Source organism: Dipodomys merriami, unplaced genomic scaffold (genome assembly GCF_024711535.1).
Source record: "Dipodomys merriami isolate MVZ:Mamm:240054 unplaced genomic scaffold, mDipMer1.0.p SCAF_7, whole genome shotgun sequence".
Lineage (NCBI taxonomy): Eukaryota > Metazoa > Chordata > Mammalia > Rodentia > Heteromyidae > Dipodomys > Dipodomys merriami.
Window position 1 is genome coordinate 57358818 of NW_027206290.1, and position 21918 is coordinate 57380735.

The 21918-nt window shown below is 36.0% G+C and overlaps 1 protein-coding gene across 3 annotated transcripts in view; it reads right to left on the reverse strand.

Annotated features, from left to right (window-relative positions):
- Nucleotides 1-21918, reverse strand: part of Macrod2 (mono-ADP ribosylhydrolase 2) — a 1801573-nt gene that overhangs the window by 67559 nt on the left and 1712096 nt on the right. For all 3 annotated transcript variants that reach the window (XM_070006718.1, XM_070006720.1, XM_070006719.1), the window contains 2 exons: nt 9938-10012; nt 9604-9696 (listed from right to left, as the gene is read on the reverse strand). In XM_070006718.1, the coding sequence (XP_069862819.1) occupies nt 9604-9696; nt 9938-10012 (168 nt within the window). The remainder of the gene's footprint in view (nt 1-9603; nt 9697-9937; nt 10013-21918) is intronic.

Genomic DNA, 21918 nt, shown 5'->3' on the forward strand with positions numbered 1-21918 from the left:
ATTCCCAGAGCTTAGCTTCCTGAGTAGCTAGTATTTTAGGTATGAGTCACTGGCACCTGGCTGAAATTTTTATTTCTTACATTTGTAAGATGTGGCAATTTTCCTCTGTTGTCAATGAACCTTAAGAAGTCTTGATAATCTCTTAGAGAGGTAAGAGTTTGGAGATATAAATGTGTGTGTGTGTGTGTGTGTGTGTGTATATATATATATATATATATATATATATATATAATACACACATATATACACATATGTATATATAGACATATTCAGTACTAATATAGACACATGCAATATATAATATAGTCATATCAACTAGTATTTATTCTGAGCACCATATTTTATGTAAGTTTAACTTTCTTTCTTTTTGTTTCTTCTTTCCTTTTGCCAGTCCTGGGCTTGAATTCGGGGCCTGGGCACTCTCCCTGAGCTGCTTTTGTTCACCACTTGAGCCACAGCGCCACTTCTGGCCTTTTCTATTTATGTGGTACTGAGGAATCAAACCCAGGGTTTCCTGCATGCTAGGCAAGCACTCTACCCCTAAGCCACATTCCAGCCCGTATGTTTAGTTTTCTAATTGCATAAGGGTATCTATAATAGTTTGGAAAAATAATGAGAAAAGCAAGAGTACTGTAAGACAATGTAAAATATTGAACATATCAATTTTAAAATATATTCCATTGAATTTATAGGTCCATATCTTAATATATTAATAATCATATACCTCCTTATCTTGAATACTATGATTTTATGACCTATGCTTATATGATTTTATGAACTATGCTTATAAGTTAAGGAAATATGAAAATGCAACTTATGATAAAATATTTAAGGAAAAAAACTAAATATGAAAAATCAAAAAAATATTTAAAATGTGTCTGATACCAGACATAGTGGTACATACTTACACTCCCAGCACCCAAGAGATTAAGACAGGAGAATCATGAATTCAAAGCTAGCCTGGTCTACATAGTTAAACTCTATCTAAAAAATATGTATATATTAGTTTTTACTTTTCTTTACTACTTCTTTTTGTAGTTCAAAACAATTAGTTTCAAGCCAGGTGCCTGTGTCTCACACCTGTAAGCCTAGCTACCCTGGAAGCTAAGACTTGAGGATTGTAGTTTGAAGCCAGACCAGGCAGGAAAGTCCTTGAGACTCTTATCTCCTACTCAAAACAAACAAACAAACAAAAGGAAGTGGAGCTGTGGCTCAAATAGTACAGCATAAGCCTCAAACAAACAAACAAAAAAGCTTAGGAACAGTGCTTAGGCCCTGAGTTCAAGCCCCAGGATCAGCAAACACAAAAAAAATATTTTAAACTAAAAAATAAGGGAAATAAATTATGACAACATCTCCAAAAAATAAACTGAAGTGCTTATAATGTCAAAACTGTAGATCCTAACAATGGGATGATATTTCGTGTTTAGCAACAAGACAGATTCATCTCAACATTTCCTTTGAAGATTCAAACAATGAAATAAAGCAATCATGTACAATCAACTCAAATTTCTTGCTATTAAAATGCTTACCTCCCTTTTTCTTTTTCTTTTTTAAATCATTGAAGCAGATGTGATAAAAATAAATGTAGTGAAACATTCAGGAAGCAAGTTTCCTAATTGTTTCCATCTTGATTATAAAAACAAATTGAAAGGTAAATCCTCACAGTGAAATAAATGAAAAAAATAATTAACATTCAAACTGCTTTCTATACCACCTGTTCTTTACATACTGTGCCGCAATATAGGCACCTGAAGTATGAAGAGCAATGAAAAGAAACCCAGCTTCCTACTGAAGCAGAGAGACTGGCAACACTTACACTTAAAACACAGATCAGAAAGAATCTGCCTTGTATAGAATCAGGTGGGTTTGGAGTTTCCTGTACCTGGTAAGTCAAAAATAATTGTTGTATATATACACATGTAGTAAAAATGCCATGCATAATAAATGACATAATAGTTCTCTGGGCATTTATTTATTTAATAACTTCTATTAAATGAATGTTGAACTTTTACCTTCATTGGTATCTGAGTTTAAGGTGAATATTTCAAACCATATACCTGTACAAGCCAACCTTTTTTCTTTGGTCTTCAGAACCAGATGCAGAAAAGAATGTATTTCAAAAGCATATTATTACCACTTCTAACTGTCTTACCCACTTACATTGTGGACTGGACTCATGAGTTCTATTACTTAAGTACAAATGATTGTGAGTATAGTGTTTAGTTTACGGTCATAATGTGAATCCTACTTGTACTATGCTAATAGAAAGCAAAGGTCAGTTCACTAGGAAGTAGGTACAGTGGCAAAAAATAAAACCAACAACCAACCAACCCCCAAAACAAGTGTACAATGGGAGATTAATGTTTTATCCTAAGAGGAAAAAAGAGCCAAGACACATTAGATTGTACAAACCATTAGATAGCAAGGACAATCAAAGGAAGAGAGCAGGATTCTAAGTGCAGAGATAAAGGGTTACCTGATTCCACTGATGGCCTGAAATACTTGAGGCCCAGGGCAGGTTGCTTTAGGAACACTGTCTTAGAGGCTGGAATAGAAGGATCCCTTTTCTTTCAATCTACCAGGTTAGGGAGCAGTGTGGATGGAGTAAAGTCTGTACTTAGAGGGCATGATATCTGGGAATGAACCCATGTTTCTGAGGGAAACATTCCATGTGGATGCATGTATGTCTGTGTTATGTTGAGAAATATATCATAATGTAGGAGCTCTGGAATCAAAATGAAAAAGTCCAGGTAATTTTGGTTATATTCATATTTTATTTTTCTGTAGAGGCTCTGATAGTATATGTTTTAGGTTTTTCTGGACCCTGAAATCTCAATTCTATATAATTACATATGAGTTCTATACCAAAAGCTTAGCTGAGTACAATAAATATAGTATTTTATGGTCTTACTGACTAGTCTACAATTTAACATTAAAAAAAAAATAAGGGATTAACGATGAATGAAACCATCTGGCCAAATGTGAAACTGCCAGTAAGTCTCAGGCCCATATTCCATGGGACAGCCAGGACCTCCCAGGGTGCTCATCCTTGGCCTTTGGTGTTCACTTCGGGTCTGATAAATTCACCATATTGACTTTCATTGGCTGCTTGGGTTGCCAAAAAAGAGCGAGCGAGGCTGCCGGTAGACAAAGTAGACTAAGTGAAAAATGATCATGAAAGACAAAAGAAAGATCATTAAAAATCATAAGGTGATCCTTTCATCAAGCAGATAAAGCAATTACAAGGGCCTATGCATCAAACATGAGAGCATCTAAACATATATAGCAAATACAAGCATAACTAGAAGGTGAAATAGACAGCAATACTATTGTTATACAGGAAATGTTAACAACACATTGTCCACAATGTCTAGAATCACCCAGAAAGAATATGAATAAGGAAATAGTATATTTGTACAATATTTTGGAATAAATGGATGTAGCAAATATAACAGATTTTCCTGCCAACAGCCACAGGATATGTATTCTTTCTAAGTGCACATAGTACAATTCTCCAGGATCATGAAACAAGACTGAAACAAAGTTCTAAAAGGTTGAAATCACATCCAAGTATCATTCCTCATCATAATGATATGAAATTTAAAGAAAAAAATTACTGGAGAAACTTTGGAAAATTTACAAATACCTGGAAATGAAACATGTTTCTGAGCAACCAAATATGTCACAGAAGAAAACGAAGAAGAAATAAAAAAATGTTGAGACAGACAATATGAACACTTGCAAGATACAGCATTATCAGTGCTAAGAAGCATGCTTATGATTATAAAAACTTCTATTAAGGAAAACAGAGTGAGACATCGGTGGCTCATACCTCTCTAATCCTAGCTACTAGGGAGGCTGAGATCTGAAGATTAAAGTTCATAGCCAACCTGGGCAGGGAAGCTCTTGAAACTCATCTCCAATTAACCAGTAAAAATGATAGAGCACCAGCCTTGAGCAAAAAATATCAAAGCAAGGTTGCAAGACCCTGAGTTCAAGCCTCAGTACTGACACATACCCACACAAAAATAATGTGATTAGAAAAGAATGCCAGTAACAGAAGCAAATAACAACAACAAAATAAACCTCCTGAAAATGAAACTTCCTTAAGAAACTAAATTGTTGCTGATATCAAAAGTACCATATTACTAAAGTTGACTTCATTTGAAAAGATAAAATACAAAGACTTCCTGAAAGCAGCAAGTTCTGGTAAATTAATCTATTAAGATGCAGGATGGAAAGGGAAATCAAGTCCAGTCCTTAACAGAGTTTATCATTCTATTTTACATAATGTTTTGCATGAGTGTAAAAAAGTAACCAAGGACCATGATTCTCTCTATAGCAAAGAACACAAGGTAGGATATGAAAGCCCAAATGTTATTGATCTTACATGTGGCTACATTGCCAGTACAGAGGCTGTTTTGCAAAAAGAGGCAAAGGGGCTTTGTCAGCAATGTACAAAGCCCATCAATAATGGAAAACACTAAGGGCTGGGCTGTGGTGTTGTGCTTCGTGGGAAAGATAAATCCTTCATGGAGCTGATTGGTAGGCACAGGAGAGAAAGTAGCCCACTCTCAACAAATTCACTGAGAAATCAAACTTAACAGCCAAAGGAGCAATGGAGATGGAAATCCAGCTTGATTCTGAGCAGATTTTGTGTGTAAACCTAACTTCAGCTCCCTTAAAACAGCTTTAGGAACAATTATCTAGCCCATTATTGGTACACTAATATTGTTATGGCTACTCTACCTTTTTGCCTGGTATACAATAAGTAATAAACCTGAAAAAAACCCCTAAGCTTTCAGTTTTCAATGCATTGGTGACCATTGGATCTCATGTCATTCTTTCCTTAAGAATGTGTGCACTTCAGAATTGATCATGTAAAGCAAGTTTACCAAACTAGAGATCCTTATAAATATATTATTGAGTTTGTGCCCCTCATTACTTTCCTAGAAAGGGAGTTATTACAAAGTAAAGTAATCCCCCTGCCAGGGAGAAGAGATAGGACTATCTATATACTTGGTTTCATAGTTATACTGGTTAATTGTCAAAACATGAGACAAAGACATAATTATTTTTTTCTTGTCACTGACTTGCTCTTAACATTTTACCTGTTATGCATATGTTCATATTTTTTCCAGGGAATCTTAGGCCTTACTTTAAATCTCTTAAGATTTTTCTTCAATGTTAAGGAACCAGATAAAAATATCACTGTTCCACATTGTACTGATTAATTACATAAACAAATAAACAGAGCCAAGTATATTCATTCTGTGCAATTCTTAAAGAAAAAAATATAACATATACTAATAACATATGCATGGGAGTTTGGTGATACACTCATGATACATGTTGATCCTGTTTGATTTTATGGCACATATTCCTAAATTCAATTTGGAATAAAAATCTTAGAGGAAACATTTAAATGTTGACTATATGTAGATCTCATATTAACAGGAGATGCCTTTTAGAGATGCCTATAATTCTCTCCTATTTGATTATTCTTATAAATGATGTGATTCCTTTGGATTTTATATGTGCTACAGATCTGGCTGGGAAAACACCAAACTGGCCTCATTTAGGAAGAGGCAATGTGGCTGTGGGAGAAAAGCTGCCATATGTGAGCCCTTGCTTTATGCCTGTTGAAATTTTTGTATTTTAGGTCTCTCGGGGACATGTCCATTGTGCTATTGTGTAATTTTATCAGCATGAACTTCTGCTGAATATTTTTCCTCCTTTTCAAAATCCATATATGGGTACAGCTAACTTCCAATCTAAATGTTGCAACATCTGTGCTCACACACCTGGGGGCCATGGAGGATCTGTCCTGAAGATTATCTACATTTTCTAATTTTATAAAATGCTGCAAAAATGAGAGGAAAGGTACGCAATTTTCTTGGTCTGCAGTTCTTTTTTAAAAGGGACCACTTTCTGCCATTTTTAGCATCATGTTAGAGCTATAGAAAATATTTCTAGAAATGTAACAGAACACTTGCTACCTTTGTTTAAAGATACACTGAGGATTAAATTGAGGACCTTGTGCACGCTAGGAAAATATTCTGTAAGTGAGATAAATACATAAGTTTTTTTTAAAGCACAGGTTTATGTAGTAAAATAGGACAAAACAAGGAAAAATAGAAAAGGAGAAAGGAATGTACTTTGTCACAGGGAGTGGGCCCAGATAGACTCCAGCCCTTGTGTTTTGGAGACAGAGTCTTATCATGTAGCCTAGGTTGGCCTGGAAATGACAATCTTCTTGCCTTAGCTCTAGTGTACTGGATTACAAGTGTGTGCCACCAGGCCCCAATTGTTTATAGATAATTCTTTATAATATACTTCCATGAAGAAAACACTTCATAACATACATAATCTGGAGCTATAGTCTCCAAATGCTTTTAAACAAGACTCTTTAATAACTGTGTGAATCAAACAAAAGCCAAATAAATTCTATTACTTTGATTTTATTTACTACTTTTCCTCTATGTCTATGCCAACAGTTTGATGGCATCCTTCTTTTAGAAAAAGAAACTCTGATTTTACTATTATTTCTCAAACAGAAGGTTGAGATCTTGACAAAGAAAAAGGAGTTTATAAATAAAATGTCTCATGCATTTTCAATTGTTCTATTTTTTTATATTTATTTTAATTTGTTTTTTATTGTGAAAATACTGTACAGAGGGGTTACAATTACATGGGCAAGATAATGAGTACATTTCTTATCAAGCATTGTAGCCTCCTCCTTTGTTTCCCCTTCCCATCCTCCCCACTCCCCCCCCACTCTCCCACCCAATCCTCCCCCCCTGCACCAAATTGTTCTATTTTTCTAGAATAAAATATGTGACAATATACAGTGTACACCCATTTTGAAATGCTTCTATGAGATTAGTTCTGTCGGTCAAATATTAAGGGCCATTTGGAGAAGGATAATATAGAAAATGTGCAATTTTTATGGAACCAAAAATAGTTACAGAGGACAATGTATAGATTTAGAGAACTCAAATAGAGATTTGTCATCCATTTATCAAATATTGCAGATTATGATAAAGACTAAATCTTTACAGGATAGTTTCTATGTCCCAGAGGTTGTTTGTTACTTCACAACAGTGGATGGCAACAACAATTTTTATCACTGTCTTATAGGTGAAAAGCCTGAATCAGGTAAGTCAAATCCTTTGTCCAGGGCTGCCCCTCTGTCACTACTGGAGAAGAAAAACCAGAGGATACAATGTGCCCTCATCTCCTCCTTTTTACTGGCTACTGCTGAGTTTTGGATATGATTGGAATGTTCCCAAAATCCTCATATGTTGAAATTTAATCAACAATGTTATGTATTAAATGGGTGGAAATTTAAATCTGATTATGGTTTGAGAGGTGGGGTTTTTGAGAAGTAATTAAGATGATATTAGGTCATCAGGATGGTGACATCATGTCTCTATGATTGAATCCCAGTGGCTTTATAAGGGAAAGGAGATAGAAATTACACCAAACACAGGCGCGTGGGTGGGTGGGTATACAAGTTCCCTGGCTCTTGCCATGTGATGCGTGTGCCACCATGGGTCCCTGCCCAACTGAAGATCATTGACAGGTGTATGTCCTCAACTTTATACCTTCACACACAGGAGTTCAAATGAACTTCTATTTTTTCATAAAAAAAATACAATTTTACCTACACTGTGGTATTATTAGCAACATAAAGTGGAATGAGGCAAGGAGTTTGCTTTTATGTAACAGAATAGCTCTCAATTATTACTCAAAAAATAAGATAATACATAGGATACATTTGAAGTTTTTAAAAGTTTACACAACCAGAAATCTTCAAGGTAGAATTAGAAATCTTCAAGGTAGAACCAGGTAAAGCTCTTTAATAAGAGACAGGGACAAAAAACATGGCTAATTCAAGCCCACTGATAGTGCATTCTTGCAGTGGAAAGTTGGATTTAAGTAAAGAACACAGCTTCAAAATTGCTACAAGCAAGCATCAGAATCTGACCTTTCCTTTTTCCCACATGCCCTTCTATATGTGCAAAGAAAGAGGGGTAATGCATGTTTAACTCTTCACTAATTAGTGTGAGCTTCCATGCTAGGCTAGAAGGTGCTAAGTGAGAGCATTTCCTCTATAAGTCAAGTTAAAAAGAAAATGGCTGGCTGCTGGTAGCTTAGGTCTGCCATCCAACCTAATGAGGAAGCTGAGATCTGAGAATCACAGTTCAAAGCTAGCCCAGAAAGAAAAGTCCATGAGACTCTTATCTTCGGGTAACTAGCAGAAAGTCAGATGCGGAGCTGTGACTCAAATGGTAGAGTGCCAGCCTTGAGCAAAGAATCTGAGTGAGAGGCCTTGTGTGCAAGCTCCAGTACTCAAATGAATAAATAAAAAAAATAAAACAAAATGAAATTTTACCAGTTGTTTTATGACTTAATTCATTTTTCCCCTTAGGTATAATATATAAAGCAAATAATTTCTGCAATAGAAAAAAAAAAGTATATAGGAGTTCTTGCTAGGATTTGAAAATTCTCTACTGTCTTTGCCAGACACAATATACTCAAAACATAACATTAATTTGACTTTCCAGGAACATGGTTTCCTGAGGCTGAACTAGGCTACAAATATAGTGGAAACTTAAAAAAAATCAAAATCACTAACTTAGTCTAATAACAAAACAATGTCAATGTCCCTGTCAAGAAGGATCCATAATTAAAAAGCTATAGTCACAACGGACCTGATTTTACAATGAATATCATGTCTGTGTTTCAATTTGGAAACAAAATTGTTAACGAGGTCCTATAAACATGGTCTACAAGTTCTCACCCTGAAACTGTTCTGCAAATAACTGTTTATTGAACAGCCATCAGATTTATGATATAGTATAGCAAACTATTTCATGAGCATTTTAAAGAGGTTCTTTTATATTTGAAAATTGGACTGTTCAAGTTCTTCAATAAATGCTCAATTTCTTGGATTATAGCATTGTAAGAAAGATTTTCATAAAATTTTTCTTTACTGAAAATTTCTCTTTACTCCAACTGATACTTTAATATTTACCAAGTGTTCATTCCTTGTATGTCATCAGAAATCATTGTGATGTCACATATTTTAACAGTACTCAATATTATCCTATCCTAATATTAGCAGAGAAAGAGAGGAGGCATATATTCTACACATACTTCACACAAATTGAGTCTTCAATCGATACCAAACAAAGGGATACAAGAAGAATCAATACATAGTGGTTAATTTATTTGTTTAAAGCTATTTTGGATATTCTAGAACTTACATCCCTCCAATGTATAATTTTCATTTCTTATGGACTGTCTAAATACTATAGTTTGGTCCCAACATGATAATTCAAAAAATTTTACATCGACCGTATGAATTACAAACGCAGCTTCACTGTATCTGGAAGGAAAGAAAATGTTACTCATTCCATCTTTGGCTACTCCTTGATTTTTTTTTCCCTAGTTTTAAAAGCAGGTTCAGAGTTAAAGACATGTTCATTTCCCCCCTGTATAGGCTGTGATTAAGTGAGGATCATTATGGGACTTGAGTTCTAGGCAGGAATTTCAAGAACTGTTGCATTCCTACTGGGTTAAGAGCAGTCCTACCTGTTCCATCTTCATTTTCTTCCTCTTCATCTGTCAGTGGGATCACTTCTGGTTGCTCCACTGTCATGGCTTCCTCCTGGTTTGAGGCAATCTCTATAGAACAAGGCAGAAGGATACTCAAGGGTGGAGTGTAAGGTGGAATTATTGGGAAAACAGTGACTACAACACAGAGAGTAGCAGTTCCTTTTCATCTCTCCAAGTACCACTACCCTTCAGCTACCCTCCCCTAACAAACATGCATGCCACTCACACACACACACTTTATCTAGCATAGCCACGGCACACAGCTAGGTCTATTGTATTATCTGAGAGCAGTATGTGCTGATTTCAGTACCTTCTGTTTCCATAGATGAGCTCTGGGACTCAGTCTCAAGTTTCACTTCATTCTTTGTTGATTCACTCTCTTGTCCTGTTAAAAATCAGTGATTGAAAATAAAAGACATGTAATACACGTGACCCCAGCTTTATCCCTGGTTTGAAACAACAAAACCTTTAGAAATCATACAGAACAGATTTGAGGTGAAGTTGAAAGTCCTAATATAATTTTTCAAATAATCACATTTATATCAAATATTTTATGGGAAATAGCCAAGTGATTTGTGTAAAAAAAACTCTTTTTGTTATAATTAGTAATCAATTTATGATGTTCTGGACATAGACATGAACTGAAGGTTTTAGAATTTTAAAATAACTTCTGGGCTATATGGGTTAACTATGTTTAACCGCCTGGAGAAGGCTGTATTTTCCTATCTGTGACCATGTGAACCTCAGTGGTTCCTCTGGAACAATTATGTTCTTACCTCCTTGGCCCCAGGCCTCTTTAAAAAATTTCCCTGACTTCCAGACACTGGTGAATAACACCTGTAATCCTAGCTACTCAGGAGGCAAAGCTCTGAGGATCCCAATTCTAAGTCAAAAAAGGCAGAAAAGTCGATGAGTCTCATTCCTCTAATGAACTATCAAAAAGCTAGACGTAGAGCTATGGCTCAAGTAGTAGTGAAAAGTCCAAATGATAGTGGGAGACTCTAAGTTCAAGCCCCAGTCCTGGCGCACACACACACACACACACACACACACACACACACACACACACACACACACACACACACACACACACACACACACACACACACACACACACACACACACACACACACACACACACACACACACACACACACACACACACACACAGGCCCTGGGACAGACATGATATATGTGTATCTGAGCCAAGAAGTTGAGGATCTATTGCATGTTCCCTTAGCAATCTTCTTGGCATGAACCTGTGGGCAAAGTGAAGCAGAGACAGGTAACAGCACTATAGCCCTTTGTTGTTGAAAGTCACTGAGACTTTAGGGTGTATTTGTTACTGTAACAGTGCTGACTTTCATTACCCTGAGTCCTTTATTTTCCTATATCATACAGCTATTCTTAAATCACCTCCATGTTCCTTCACCTTGCTTCACTCTCTGCCAGTTCATCAAATGGGAAGAAATAGCTTCTTATGACATCCATTCCTGCTAAGCTCCATTTTGATCAAAAGGACTAGATGAAATAATTAAAACCAAATATATTATCCATGTGATCAGTGAAGACAGAAACTGTAAGCTGTTCTTGATGGCTTCCTTTCATCATTTCCCAAAGTTTGGTACAATCTCAACTACTGAGTCTAAAAACTGTTTCTATTTTCCTCCCCCATTCCCCAATCCTGCTAACCTTTCCCCTACTGCCAGTTTCTCAGCATCATTTGTTTCCTAGATGTTTCTTCTCTTCTAATCTCTTGCTAGCAGAAAGGGATTTTATAACTATACATTGATCAAGACCTTCTTCCCACTGCTACTCAGATAACTTTCTGGGGACAAGCAACACTGGAATTACCGAGAAACTTTAAAAAATGCAGAATATGAGACCTCTTTCCAGACATGCAGAATCAGCACTCGTTTGATTTGTATGCATGCTAAAACTTGAGCAGCACAGGCCTACCAGAGGTAAGTGGACCCCACAGCAATGCCAGACTTTACTACACAGTGCACATCCACTATCTCTAATCACCAAATTAGCTGCAAATTAGTGTTTCAATCCTTATTCTACTTTTACCCTTCAGTAGGAGATCTGTGGCACCGTAATGTCACTTTTCTGTTTTGCTTCATCTGGACTTTTCATGTTTGGATGGGACATTATGGTTTGAGTTCAGTGTCTTGAATTTATTAAACAAGTTCTCTAGCACTTGGGTCATATCCCTGACTCTCATGTTTTAGTTTGTTTATCGGATAGGGTTTTATGCTTTTAGATAAATGGCCTACAACTAGTCTACTTCTGCCTCCTATTTCTCAAATTCTTATTTCTTCCTCCTAAGTAGTTGAGATTATAAGAATGAACCATTATGTTCATCTTGGAGATAACTTTATTTTGAATTTTCAAATTCATATAAGAAAACATACAGATGTAAGTATACCACATAATGACTTTTTATATGTATATACACATTTGTATTCATACACATGTTTTTGATCACCATCCAAATCAAGAACTGCCTTCTTGATTTTCCCCAACAGTGTTTCTGCTTTTAAAATTCATAGAAGGAAAACATTATTATGTATCTTAGTTTTAAAACACAATCTATTGTCTTCAGGTACTACATAATATAAAACTGAATTGTTTTCAATTTGAGCCTATTATAAACAACATAATACTAATATTACTTTTATTTGTATACATTGTGGGCATATATATTCTTATGATTTGGCTATGAACACCATAATGAAGTTGCTAAACAATATTATTTAACTTTACTAGATAGTGAGGATAGTGTTCTAATGCCCACATCAGAAATGTGTGGGAAGTCCATTTGCTCCTTTTGTTCTTTAGATGATGTCATGCTACTACTAGTCATAAAATTGTTTAGTATAAAATACCAAGGGATGCAGAATCTTTCCCATAGCCAATTAGTTTCTACCCTGACTACCTGTGTGTCAACTGAGAGAGAAAATCAGCACCACCAGCCATCCATTCCTTCTACAGTATTATGGGTGACACTAAATATGGTTGTGCCAGAGGTGGGTACCACAAAATATAGCTATGTCAGGGGGCTGGTTGCCATAAAACATGACTGTGTGTCAGGGGCTGGGAGTGGATTTTTCACAAGCGAGAGCTTATCCTCAAGATGGCTGGTATTGCAAAAACCCAAGCCAGAGCAATGCAAAGAGAGTTCATTCTAGAAAGACCTGAAATGGAATCTTGAAGTCAGAAGAAAAATAACACTTGTAGCAAATGTTTAGATAATAGGAAACGAAGAGAAAGAAATGATACATTGAATAACAAAGTCAAGGCTGGTGTATTCAATAAAGTAGTTGAAACACTATGATATTTATTAACTACAAATGCAAAATTCTAAAATCAAATTTATAAAATTAACTCCAAGAAATAAGGAGAGGACATTAGACATCTTTTCTGATAACAAAAATAATGCCACAGGTTTTAAATTCCAGATCTTCTCTAGATTATGCCAGATGGACACCAGAATGGCTAAGTGGAAAGAAAGACTCAGCTATGAATCACACTGAAAGTAAAGGGCATGTTTGCAGTTTTTGTCCTGGCAACATTTTACCTGAGTAGTTATTTCCAGCTATCCAAACAAAGACAGGATTTAAAATAAGAGGAGGCGATTATGCTAAGAGAAAAGTACTTTTGTAAAGGATATGTTCAGAAAAACCAACAGCTTAGAAAGAATCTTTGTGTTTGCAATGAAATGTAAGGAAATGAAAAGATGGTTTGATGATGAGGAAATTGAGACAATAAGAAAAAAAAACCTGTATAAACGTAAAAACATTGTCAGTAGATAAAGTAGACCCTAAGACATCAAACTCTTGATGAAAATACACTAAGAAAGAAAAGGTACTGAGAAAAGAAAACATGAAACAGTGATAGATACACAGGACAAAAAAATGCATTTTGAGATTTAAGATTTTTGTCAGAGGAGAACATAAGTTAGTATTTTTAATTCCACACACATGCCCTTTCATAAATGGATATTAATGGAAACTAAAACTGAAAGTCTATATGTCAAATGTTAACAATGATAGGCTTAAATTATAAGTGGGATTTTAAATGCATTTGGAATTTTTCTAACATTTTTAATATTTCATAACTTGAATGTGCTATGTTAATAATTATGATGGAACAGTTTTTAAAAATATAATAAATTGCTCTCAATGATATCATAGAAGAAAAATATCTGAGTAAAAGGAGTTACATATGTATGTGTATGCAACACATACACTCATGTAACCTAATCCTATTACTTTCTCTCAGATCCTGTTCTACTTGAAATCTAAGAAACATCTGAGAAATGGAACTAGTAATAACTATTCTTCAATGTCTCTGTTCTTTATCTTTGGGCCAAAATTAATTAATGTATCCTATGGTCTTTATACTCTAACATACTCACAATTTTCTAAACATACTTCTTGATTTTTTGCCCATTTAATATGTTCTTCCAATGGTTAAAGCATTCATTTGGGTTCTGTGGATTTGTTGTTGTTTTTTCTTACATAGTAAAATTCTTCTGATCTTTTTAAAATGTTTTTTAATTGTAAAAATAGTGTACAGAGGGGTTACAGTTATATGGGTTAGGTGATGAATACATTTCCTATCGAGCATTATTACCTCCTCCTTTATTTATTTACTACCACCCCTTCCCTTCCCACTTCCCCTTTCCCCCCCAAGTTGTATAGTTCATTTTCAACATAGTGTCTTGTACATCTCATTGTTATAATGGGTAAACCTATAAAGCAAGATCTCAATGTGTCCTCTGTGTGTACAGGCGATCTCTGAAACACTGGACAAGATGAATCACATTTATGTTTTTGTTTATTGAATTCCTGGCTCATTCATCCACTTACTGGTTTCCTTAAAACACTTTCCTATCCTGGTATCTGTTTTTCTTTCTTACTAAACTATGAATATTTGCAGATAGACTTTCCATTTTCTTTATATTTTCCTTTCTGGCACCTACTAAAGAGGAGCCACCCCAAAGTGTCTCTGTAACTGGCCCTATAACATTCCTCATCATAGTTACTAGAATTAACTTACTTTCCCTCATTCTTTAATAGCAAAGTAAATGTCCTATGTTAGCTACTAGACACTGCTTTTATGATATTACTGCAAAGATTTCTGGAATGGGAGCCAAATAAGTAGATGTTTTATGCAAATCACAGCTTCTCTGAGTCCCAGTTTAATCATTTATGGGGCCAAAAGGGGAATGACCATAGATATTCTCCTAGACTTCTATGCCAGTGACATCTCCAGCCTAATTGGGTGAATGGCATCAAGCAGGAATCTTCACCCTGTAAGGGGAAGAGCCTCTCCTCTCCCTTTCCCCCTCCCCATAAGTGTGTGTGTGTGTGTGTGTGTGTGTGTGTGTGTGTGTGTGTGTGTGTGTCTGTGTGTGTGTGTTTCACAGGTGAAACCATCACACACACACAAATATAATTCCAGGAATTGCTGGAAATATAATTCCTCACCTGTGCTCTTGATTTGTTTGTACAATGATGGGGAAGAGTGGGTTTACAAGGAGTAGAAGCACTTCATCTTCATTTCCTGTCTCCCAATGTGTTCCACATTTGATAGTTTCTCAGAAGAATCTAATCAGTAGTAGAAGACTACAACTCGACAGGGCCCTGGCACTGCTGCTAAGGTTGCATGCCTCAAGGTGGTGGCAACCTGGGGCTGTTGATGCACACCAGGGATTCGGTAACACTGAGGCCTGACACTTCACTTTGACCATGAAAGGCCATCTTCAAACTTTTTGGGGGTAATATTTCCCCACCCTCATAACTTCTCTCTATCCCAGATCTGTTTATCCTTTGTGTTGTATATGTTCTGGCAATTATTTTTTGAAGTAGAAACACACATATGTTCTTCTTTCCCATTTTTTTTCTAGAATGAAATCAATAAAAACTAGGGGAAGAAATGACGTGCCTAGGAATGAAGTGGTTTTATTTGCTTCTTCTCAAGGGAATCCAGGATTTGTAGCACTAAAGGTGGGAGTTGCCAGGCGCTAGTGGCTCACACCTGTAGCTGCTTAGAAGGCTGAGATCTAAGGATTCAGGTTCAAAGCCATTCTGGTATGAAAAGCCACAAGATTCTTCTCTCCAATTAACCACAACAAATGGGAAGTGGAGTTGTAAGTCAAAGATTAGAGTGCCAGCCTTGAGAAAAAGCACTGAAGGATAGTGCCATGGACCTGAGTTCAAGCTCTAGTACTGGCTCTAAATAAATAAAACCGAAGGTGGGAGATTTGTGCACCTTGGTGCCCATTCTGTGTAGGTAATAAAATGACTCAGGGGCTCTCCAGCCAATCTGCTTCCCCACCCCTCACACACACACACACACACACACACACACACACACACACACACTACACACTACACACACACACACACACACACACACACACACACACACACACACACACACACACACACACACACACACACCACATTCCTTCTTGTTTCCTCAGCCCCATGGGACAAGCTTTGTGTTTGCTTCTCTTCATTCAATCTACTTGAATTCCCCCCACAGTCCTCTGCCCTAATCCCTCCTGGCAGAGGAAACAAAAGAACACAAAGGTATCCAGGGTTTATGTATGTCTCTTTCATATAGTGAGCTCAATCATCCATACTAAGGGGAGGGAACCATTAGAAGAGATAATCCAAAAATCCATTCACTTTTCCTTGGAAATTGATCACATGATTGTTTCTTGAATCCCTAGTAATTAAGTCTGGCTCAAACTCACACTTCAGCTTAAATTAATTTGCATAAAAATTGGTCTGGGGACATGAGTCTAAAATGAAGCATTTCTAGGGGCTAAATCCCTAAACTCATTCTGCAAATGGACTGTTTTTTAAACAAAAGGAACAACAATAAAGCTTTGTTTACAGATTATGGATGCTCAGATATTTCTAAGAAACAAGACTGGTTCTTTAATGCTTGTCTTAAACAGATAATGGGTGTTTTGCTGTCAATATTTAAAAAAATTCTTTTACTATGCCCCCCAAATCCCAGATTAAAAGCAAAAGTTAAACCTAGATTATCATGAATTTGATTATCATCTAGACATTTTTGGTTTTCTCATGGGGCCAATGAAATACATTTCTGATGTAAATTATGTCTGTTTTTTTTATAGTTTTAAAACAAAGGCAAATTCCTTCTGACTACAGTGAAGAATACATAAATACATATTTTCAAGGGACAGTCATTTTTAATACTGTGAGTGCCATTTTTCAAAGGTCTGTGTATAAATGTTAAGTGTATTCACATCCATGCAAATGTTCATACTCACTAATTTCTCATGTGTCTATGTAGGTATGTATGTACAACACATACATATATACAAGTATGTACATTGAAATGCAAGTATATCCATACTTGAATATTGCTTTTTTATGTCACATGTTGTGAGCATGATCTACTGACATCATGACTTCCTCAAGAAACAAAGATTCCTAAAGAATCTTATTCTCAAAATAAGAATTTTCTTTTCAAAAGAAGAAAAGATATCTTTCATGTTAGAGGTAAACTTTTGAGTGTTTCCAATATTTGTCTGTGTGTGTGCACATGTGTGCCATTACACACAGCATTGCAGTAGGTATTTTTATGAATAAATCTCTCTATACCCTTTAATAAGTTTTGCTGAAAATATTGGAGAGAAAGTTATGCCTTCAAGTCTCCCAGCAACAGTGTTTCCACTAGTTTTGTAAATTTTCAATCATTCAGAGATGGAAGACACTGATTTATTTGCATTTCTGTAAATAATAAAGAACTGTGGGAAACTTTTAATGGGTAATTTCTGTGTTTTTTCTTTTGTGAATTCTTAAGTAATTGAGACTTCTGCCTGCATTTGTCTTGGATTTCTCTTCTTTCTTCTTTATATGAGCTTTGCTTTCTTTTTTTTTTCAATAAGAAAATGATCTGTCATTTAAGTCAGAATATTTTGCCCAGAAGATATTCTTTAAAATTTGATTATAGCCTTTAGTGATCATGTCAAAATTTCTGTGTTCAATTTTAATCATTCCTTCTTTTATGGCAGACATTGATACATATACACAGGTACTATATAGATCTATATAGACCTGTATTCTATGATATGTATACACACAATCATGTGTGCATGAAAACTAAAGTTTTTTTAAAAATTAGATTTAGGCGAGCAGCACAGTGAGTTAAGGTACAACTATTCCATACACCCCCTACTTCCTCGGCAAGCATAGCCTTCCCCATTATCAACATTTGTCACCACAGTGGTATATTGCTACAACCAATGAACCTGCATTGACATAAGATTATCCATAATTCATAACTTACATTAAGGCTCATTCTTGGTGTTACATATTCTGAGTTTGGCCCAATGTTTAATGCTATGTATTCACCAGTACAGTAATAATTGGAATCGTTTCACGCCCTAAATATCTTTTGTGCTTGTGCTCATCCATTCCATCCTCCCAACTCACCAAAACCACTGGATCTTTTTATTGTATCTATAGTCTTGTTATTCCAGAATGTCACGTGACTGGAATTATAAAATTATATATATTTTGGTGCTGGTCCTGGAGCTTGAACTTAGCTCCTGGACACTATCCCTGAGCTTCTTTTCCTCAAGGCTAAAGTGCTCTACCATTTGAGCCACAGTTCCACTTCTGGCTTTTTAAAAGTAGTTTATGGGAGATAAGAGTCTCACAGGGACTTTCTTACTTGGGCTGGTTTTGAATCGCAATCTTCTGATCTCAGCCTCCTGAGTAGCTAGAATTATAGGCATGAGCCATCAGCACCCAGCTTACAATTTTATACTTTATGAGCTTTTTCATCTTGGCTGTCTTTACTTAGTAGTATTCATTTAAGTGCATTTCCTTTATGTATTTTCATAGATTGATAAGCTTATTTGTAAATTACAGTGCTCAATAATCATCTTTGGCTCTTTTTCTTTAATATTTTATACTTTCTTTCCTTTTTTCCCCCCTTGTTTTAAGTTTCATCTCTGCCCTTAGTGGAGTCTCTTTTGGTATAGAGAATGAGGTTGGAATTCAGCTTATTTTACCAAATGGCCAACTAGTTGTCTCAAATGACATTTGTTGAATCATGTGTCTTTGGAATGTCAGCCAGAATATGTACTGAGATCCCAGATCTACTTGAGTCTATTTCTAAACTCTTCAGTCTATTTCATCGATCAGCCTGTCTTATTTTTATAGCAGAGGTACACTGTTAATCACAGTTTTAAAACATTCTAAGGTCATTTTTAGGCGATTTGTTCTGTCATTGTGGATAATACTCTATCTGTGAATTCCCCATTGAATTTCCAACAGATTTGTTTTTGTATTGTGTCTTGCCATACTATGGACAGACACATGAAGATCTATCACTCTTATATTTAATGAGGGATTTAAATTTTCATCAGTATAAAATAGCTAACTCTTTCTTATTTGAGACTTCTGGCTAGAATTCTTACTTGGTTTGTCATGTTCTCTTTTGATATCCATTTATTCTAACTTCATCCTTTTAAGCTTTACAAATATATTGAATTTAACTCAACCTGAGTACTTCTGAAACTAGATAACGTGATCCAATTATCCTACGGACACAACTATCTTCTTATATTTCTGCCACCTCATTTTATACACTGAACTGTGGTTATACTTCTAAGTTATATTTTATTATTTGTATTAAAAACACATTTTTGTGTTTGGTATAAACTTTTGGGGAAACTTAGAAAGTAAGATACCTTATTTCAATTCTGTTGTGATTTAATTCTATTTGTGCATAAACTTTCTTCTTTTTCTCTTTCTCTACCTTTCTTTACTTCCTGTTTCTTTGAGACCGGGTCTTGCTATGGAGCCCAAGTTGGCCTTGAACTTGGTATCTTCCTGCTTCAGCCTCCCAATACTCCCACACATGGCCACATTTTTATAAAGCTAATTTATTTTGTTTGAATCTATGGCATAGAGTCTTTCTATTTTTTGGTTGTATTATGGAAGTCAGTCTTATGAACAACTCTTTTTTGTATCCTGCCATATCTTTCCTCTGTAGCCATACCATTAATACTTTTTACCATTTTTTTTCTGAGCCCCAGTTCTCACAGGTGACACAAAGTAGACCAGGTAATACCTGTACACTTAGTGGGTTGTATCATAAGGATAGAATCATAAGCATAAATGATCTGAATCTTTTATAAAGGTGGGGAAGTATGCTTGTTCTTTGATTTGGAGGAAGATAATACATACTTTTATCTTCTGAGGTAATAAGCAAGCCTGCTCTTCACTTCGCATGGAGACACTCTGTCTACCAAGGTTCTTTGCTATATAAATATGTGTGAAAAGATTGATCAGAACACAGACAGTCAAAGCCTTTCTTCACAAGATAAGTAGGAAACTAAAAAGAAACATGGAGAATGGGCTGCCAATATTTCTTTACAAGCCTGGTAATTTTTGTTAATTTTGACTTCATGTTGTATGAGATGAACTTAAATTCCTATAACTAGTCTTACACTTCATTATCTAGTATGCAAAGATGTTACTAAGAGAAAGTTTGATTCTTTAGAGTCTTTTCATCAGTTGTACAAAGGAGAAAAGAATAGCATGATTCTATAGCTTGATTTCCCTCATAGCTGAGGCAAAACTTTTCTGAGTTCTCTATGAAGTTTTAGATTTTCCAGTCTGGTTTGGTGGCTACTGGCACATCTGCCATCCCTGTAGAAACTGCAGGTATCATTTGCTCACGTCTCTCATCTTTCTTTTGGTACTGGTCCTGAGGCTTGAACTCAGGGCCTGGGCGCTGTCCCTGGGCTTTTTTGCTCAAGGCTAGTGCTCTACCACTTTGAACCACAGTGCCACTTCTAGTTTTCTGATGGTTAATTAGAGATCAGAGTCTCACAGACTTTCCTGCCCAGGCTGGCTTTTCATCATGATTGTCAGATCTCAGGCTTCTGAGTAGATAGGATTACAGGCTTGAGTCACTTGCTCCTGGCCTTGCTCAAGTTTCTTGATGTTAATTACCTGCCCTTGGAGAGTTTCCTCTCATGGATGTACCAGCCAGTACTCTGCTCAAAGTCTCTAGGGCATTTATTTCTTGTTCAGGACTCTGCCATGCAAACTAGCTTCCCAGAGTCCTCAGTTCTCTCTTAACAGAGGGAGTTTCCTGGTATGGGTTCTTCCTCTGTACTACAGCTTGGAAACTCTCCAGGCAGTCAGTCATCTGTGGCAATCAAAGTCTCCTTGTTTCCTGACTGGTGGGATCACTGAGACTTAGAAAGTGGAATCTGTGTGTGTGTGTGTGTGTGTGTGTGTGTGTGTGTGTTTGTGTGTGTGTGTGTGTGTGTGTGTGTGTGTGTGTGTGTGTGTGTGGTGCGCACAAGTGTGCATGCGCATGCACACCCATACTGGGGCTTGAACTCAGGGTGCGGCTCTGTCATCTGGCTCAAGCTGGCATTCTACTTTCTGATTTCTCCTGGTTAATGGGAGCTAAGATTCTTAGAGACTTTCTTGCCAGGAATGGCTTTGAACCTCCTAAGTAGTTACCATTATAGGCATGAGCCACTGGTGCTTGGCATAGGAAACTGAATCTTAATCGGTAGTTTTACCTTCCACGACACTGCAAAAACATTGGAACACACATATATTTAATTTATCTAATTAAATAAATACAGTTCTTTAATGCTATAGCTCAACTCCTGCAAAAGGCATTATTATTATGATCAGTGTCGATTTATACTATCAATATTTACTTATACTCATTCAATAATCATCATTTACTGTGTTCTTAATTCTTTCATGTGTCCTTAACTACATGGATCTAATATTTCTTTACCTATAGAATACCTGAAATTTCTAGTGATGAGTCGCACTTTTTCTATTGAATTATCTGTAGTTAACTTTTATTCTTGAAACATGTTTTTTGGCTCCTGATTGATTCTCCTTCGTTGATAGCTCTTTTGTTATATTGTCTTTTTATTTCCATTATACCTATTAGAAAGTCAGCTATCAGCCCAAGGGATTGTTTGAAGATTGCTTTTTAGATGTTCATTTTATCTTTGGCTTTTAGCAGTTTTGCTTTAATGGGTCTAGTTTGGATTTATTTTTATTTATTCTGTGTAGAGTTCAAAGAGATGTGGGAACATTTGGCCTCATGTCCTTTATCAATGTAGGAATTTTCTCACTCTATTTTCTTTAAATGTTGCTCCTGAGCATGTCTCTTTTACTTTGGGATGGATTTTGTCTTTGCATGTTATCCTCAGGATCTTTCCAGTATCTGTAATGTTTTTATTCC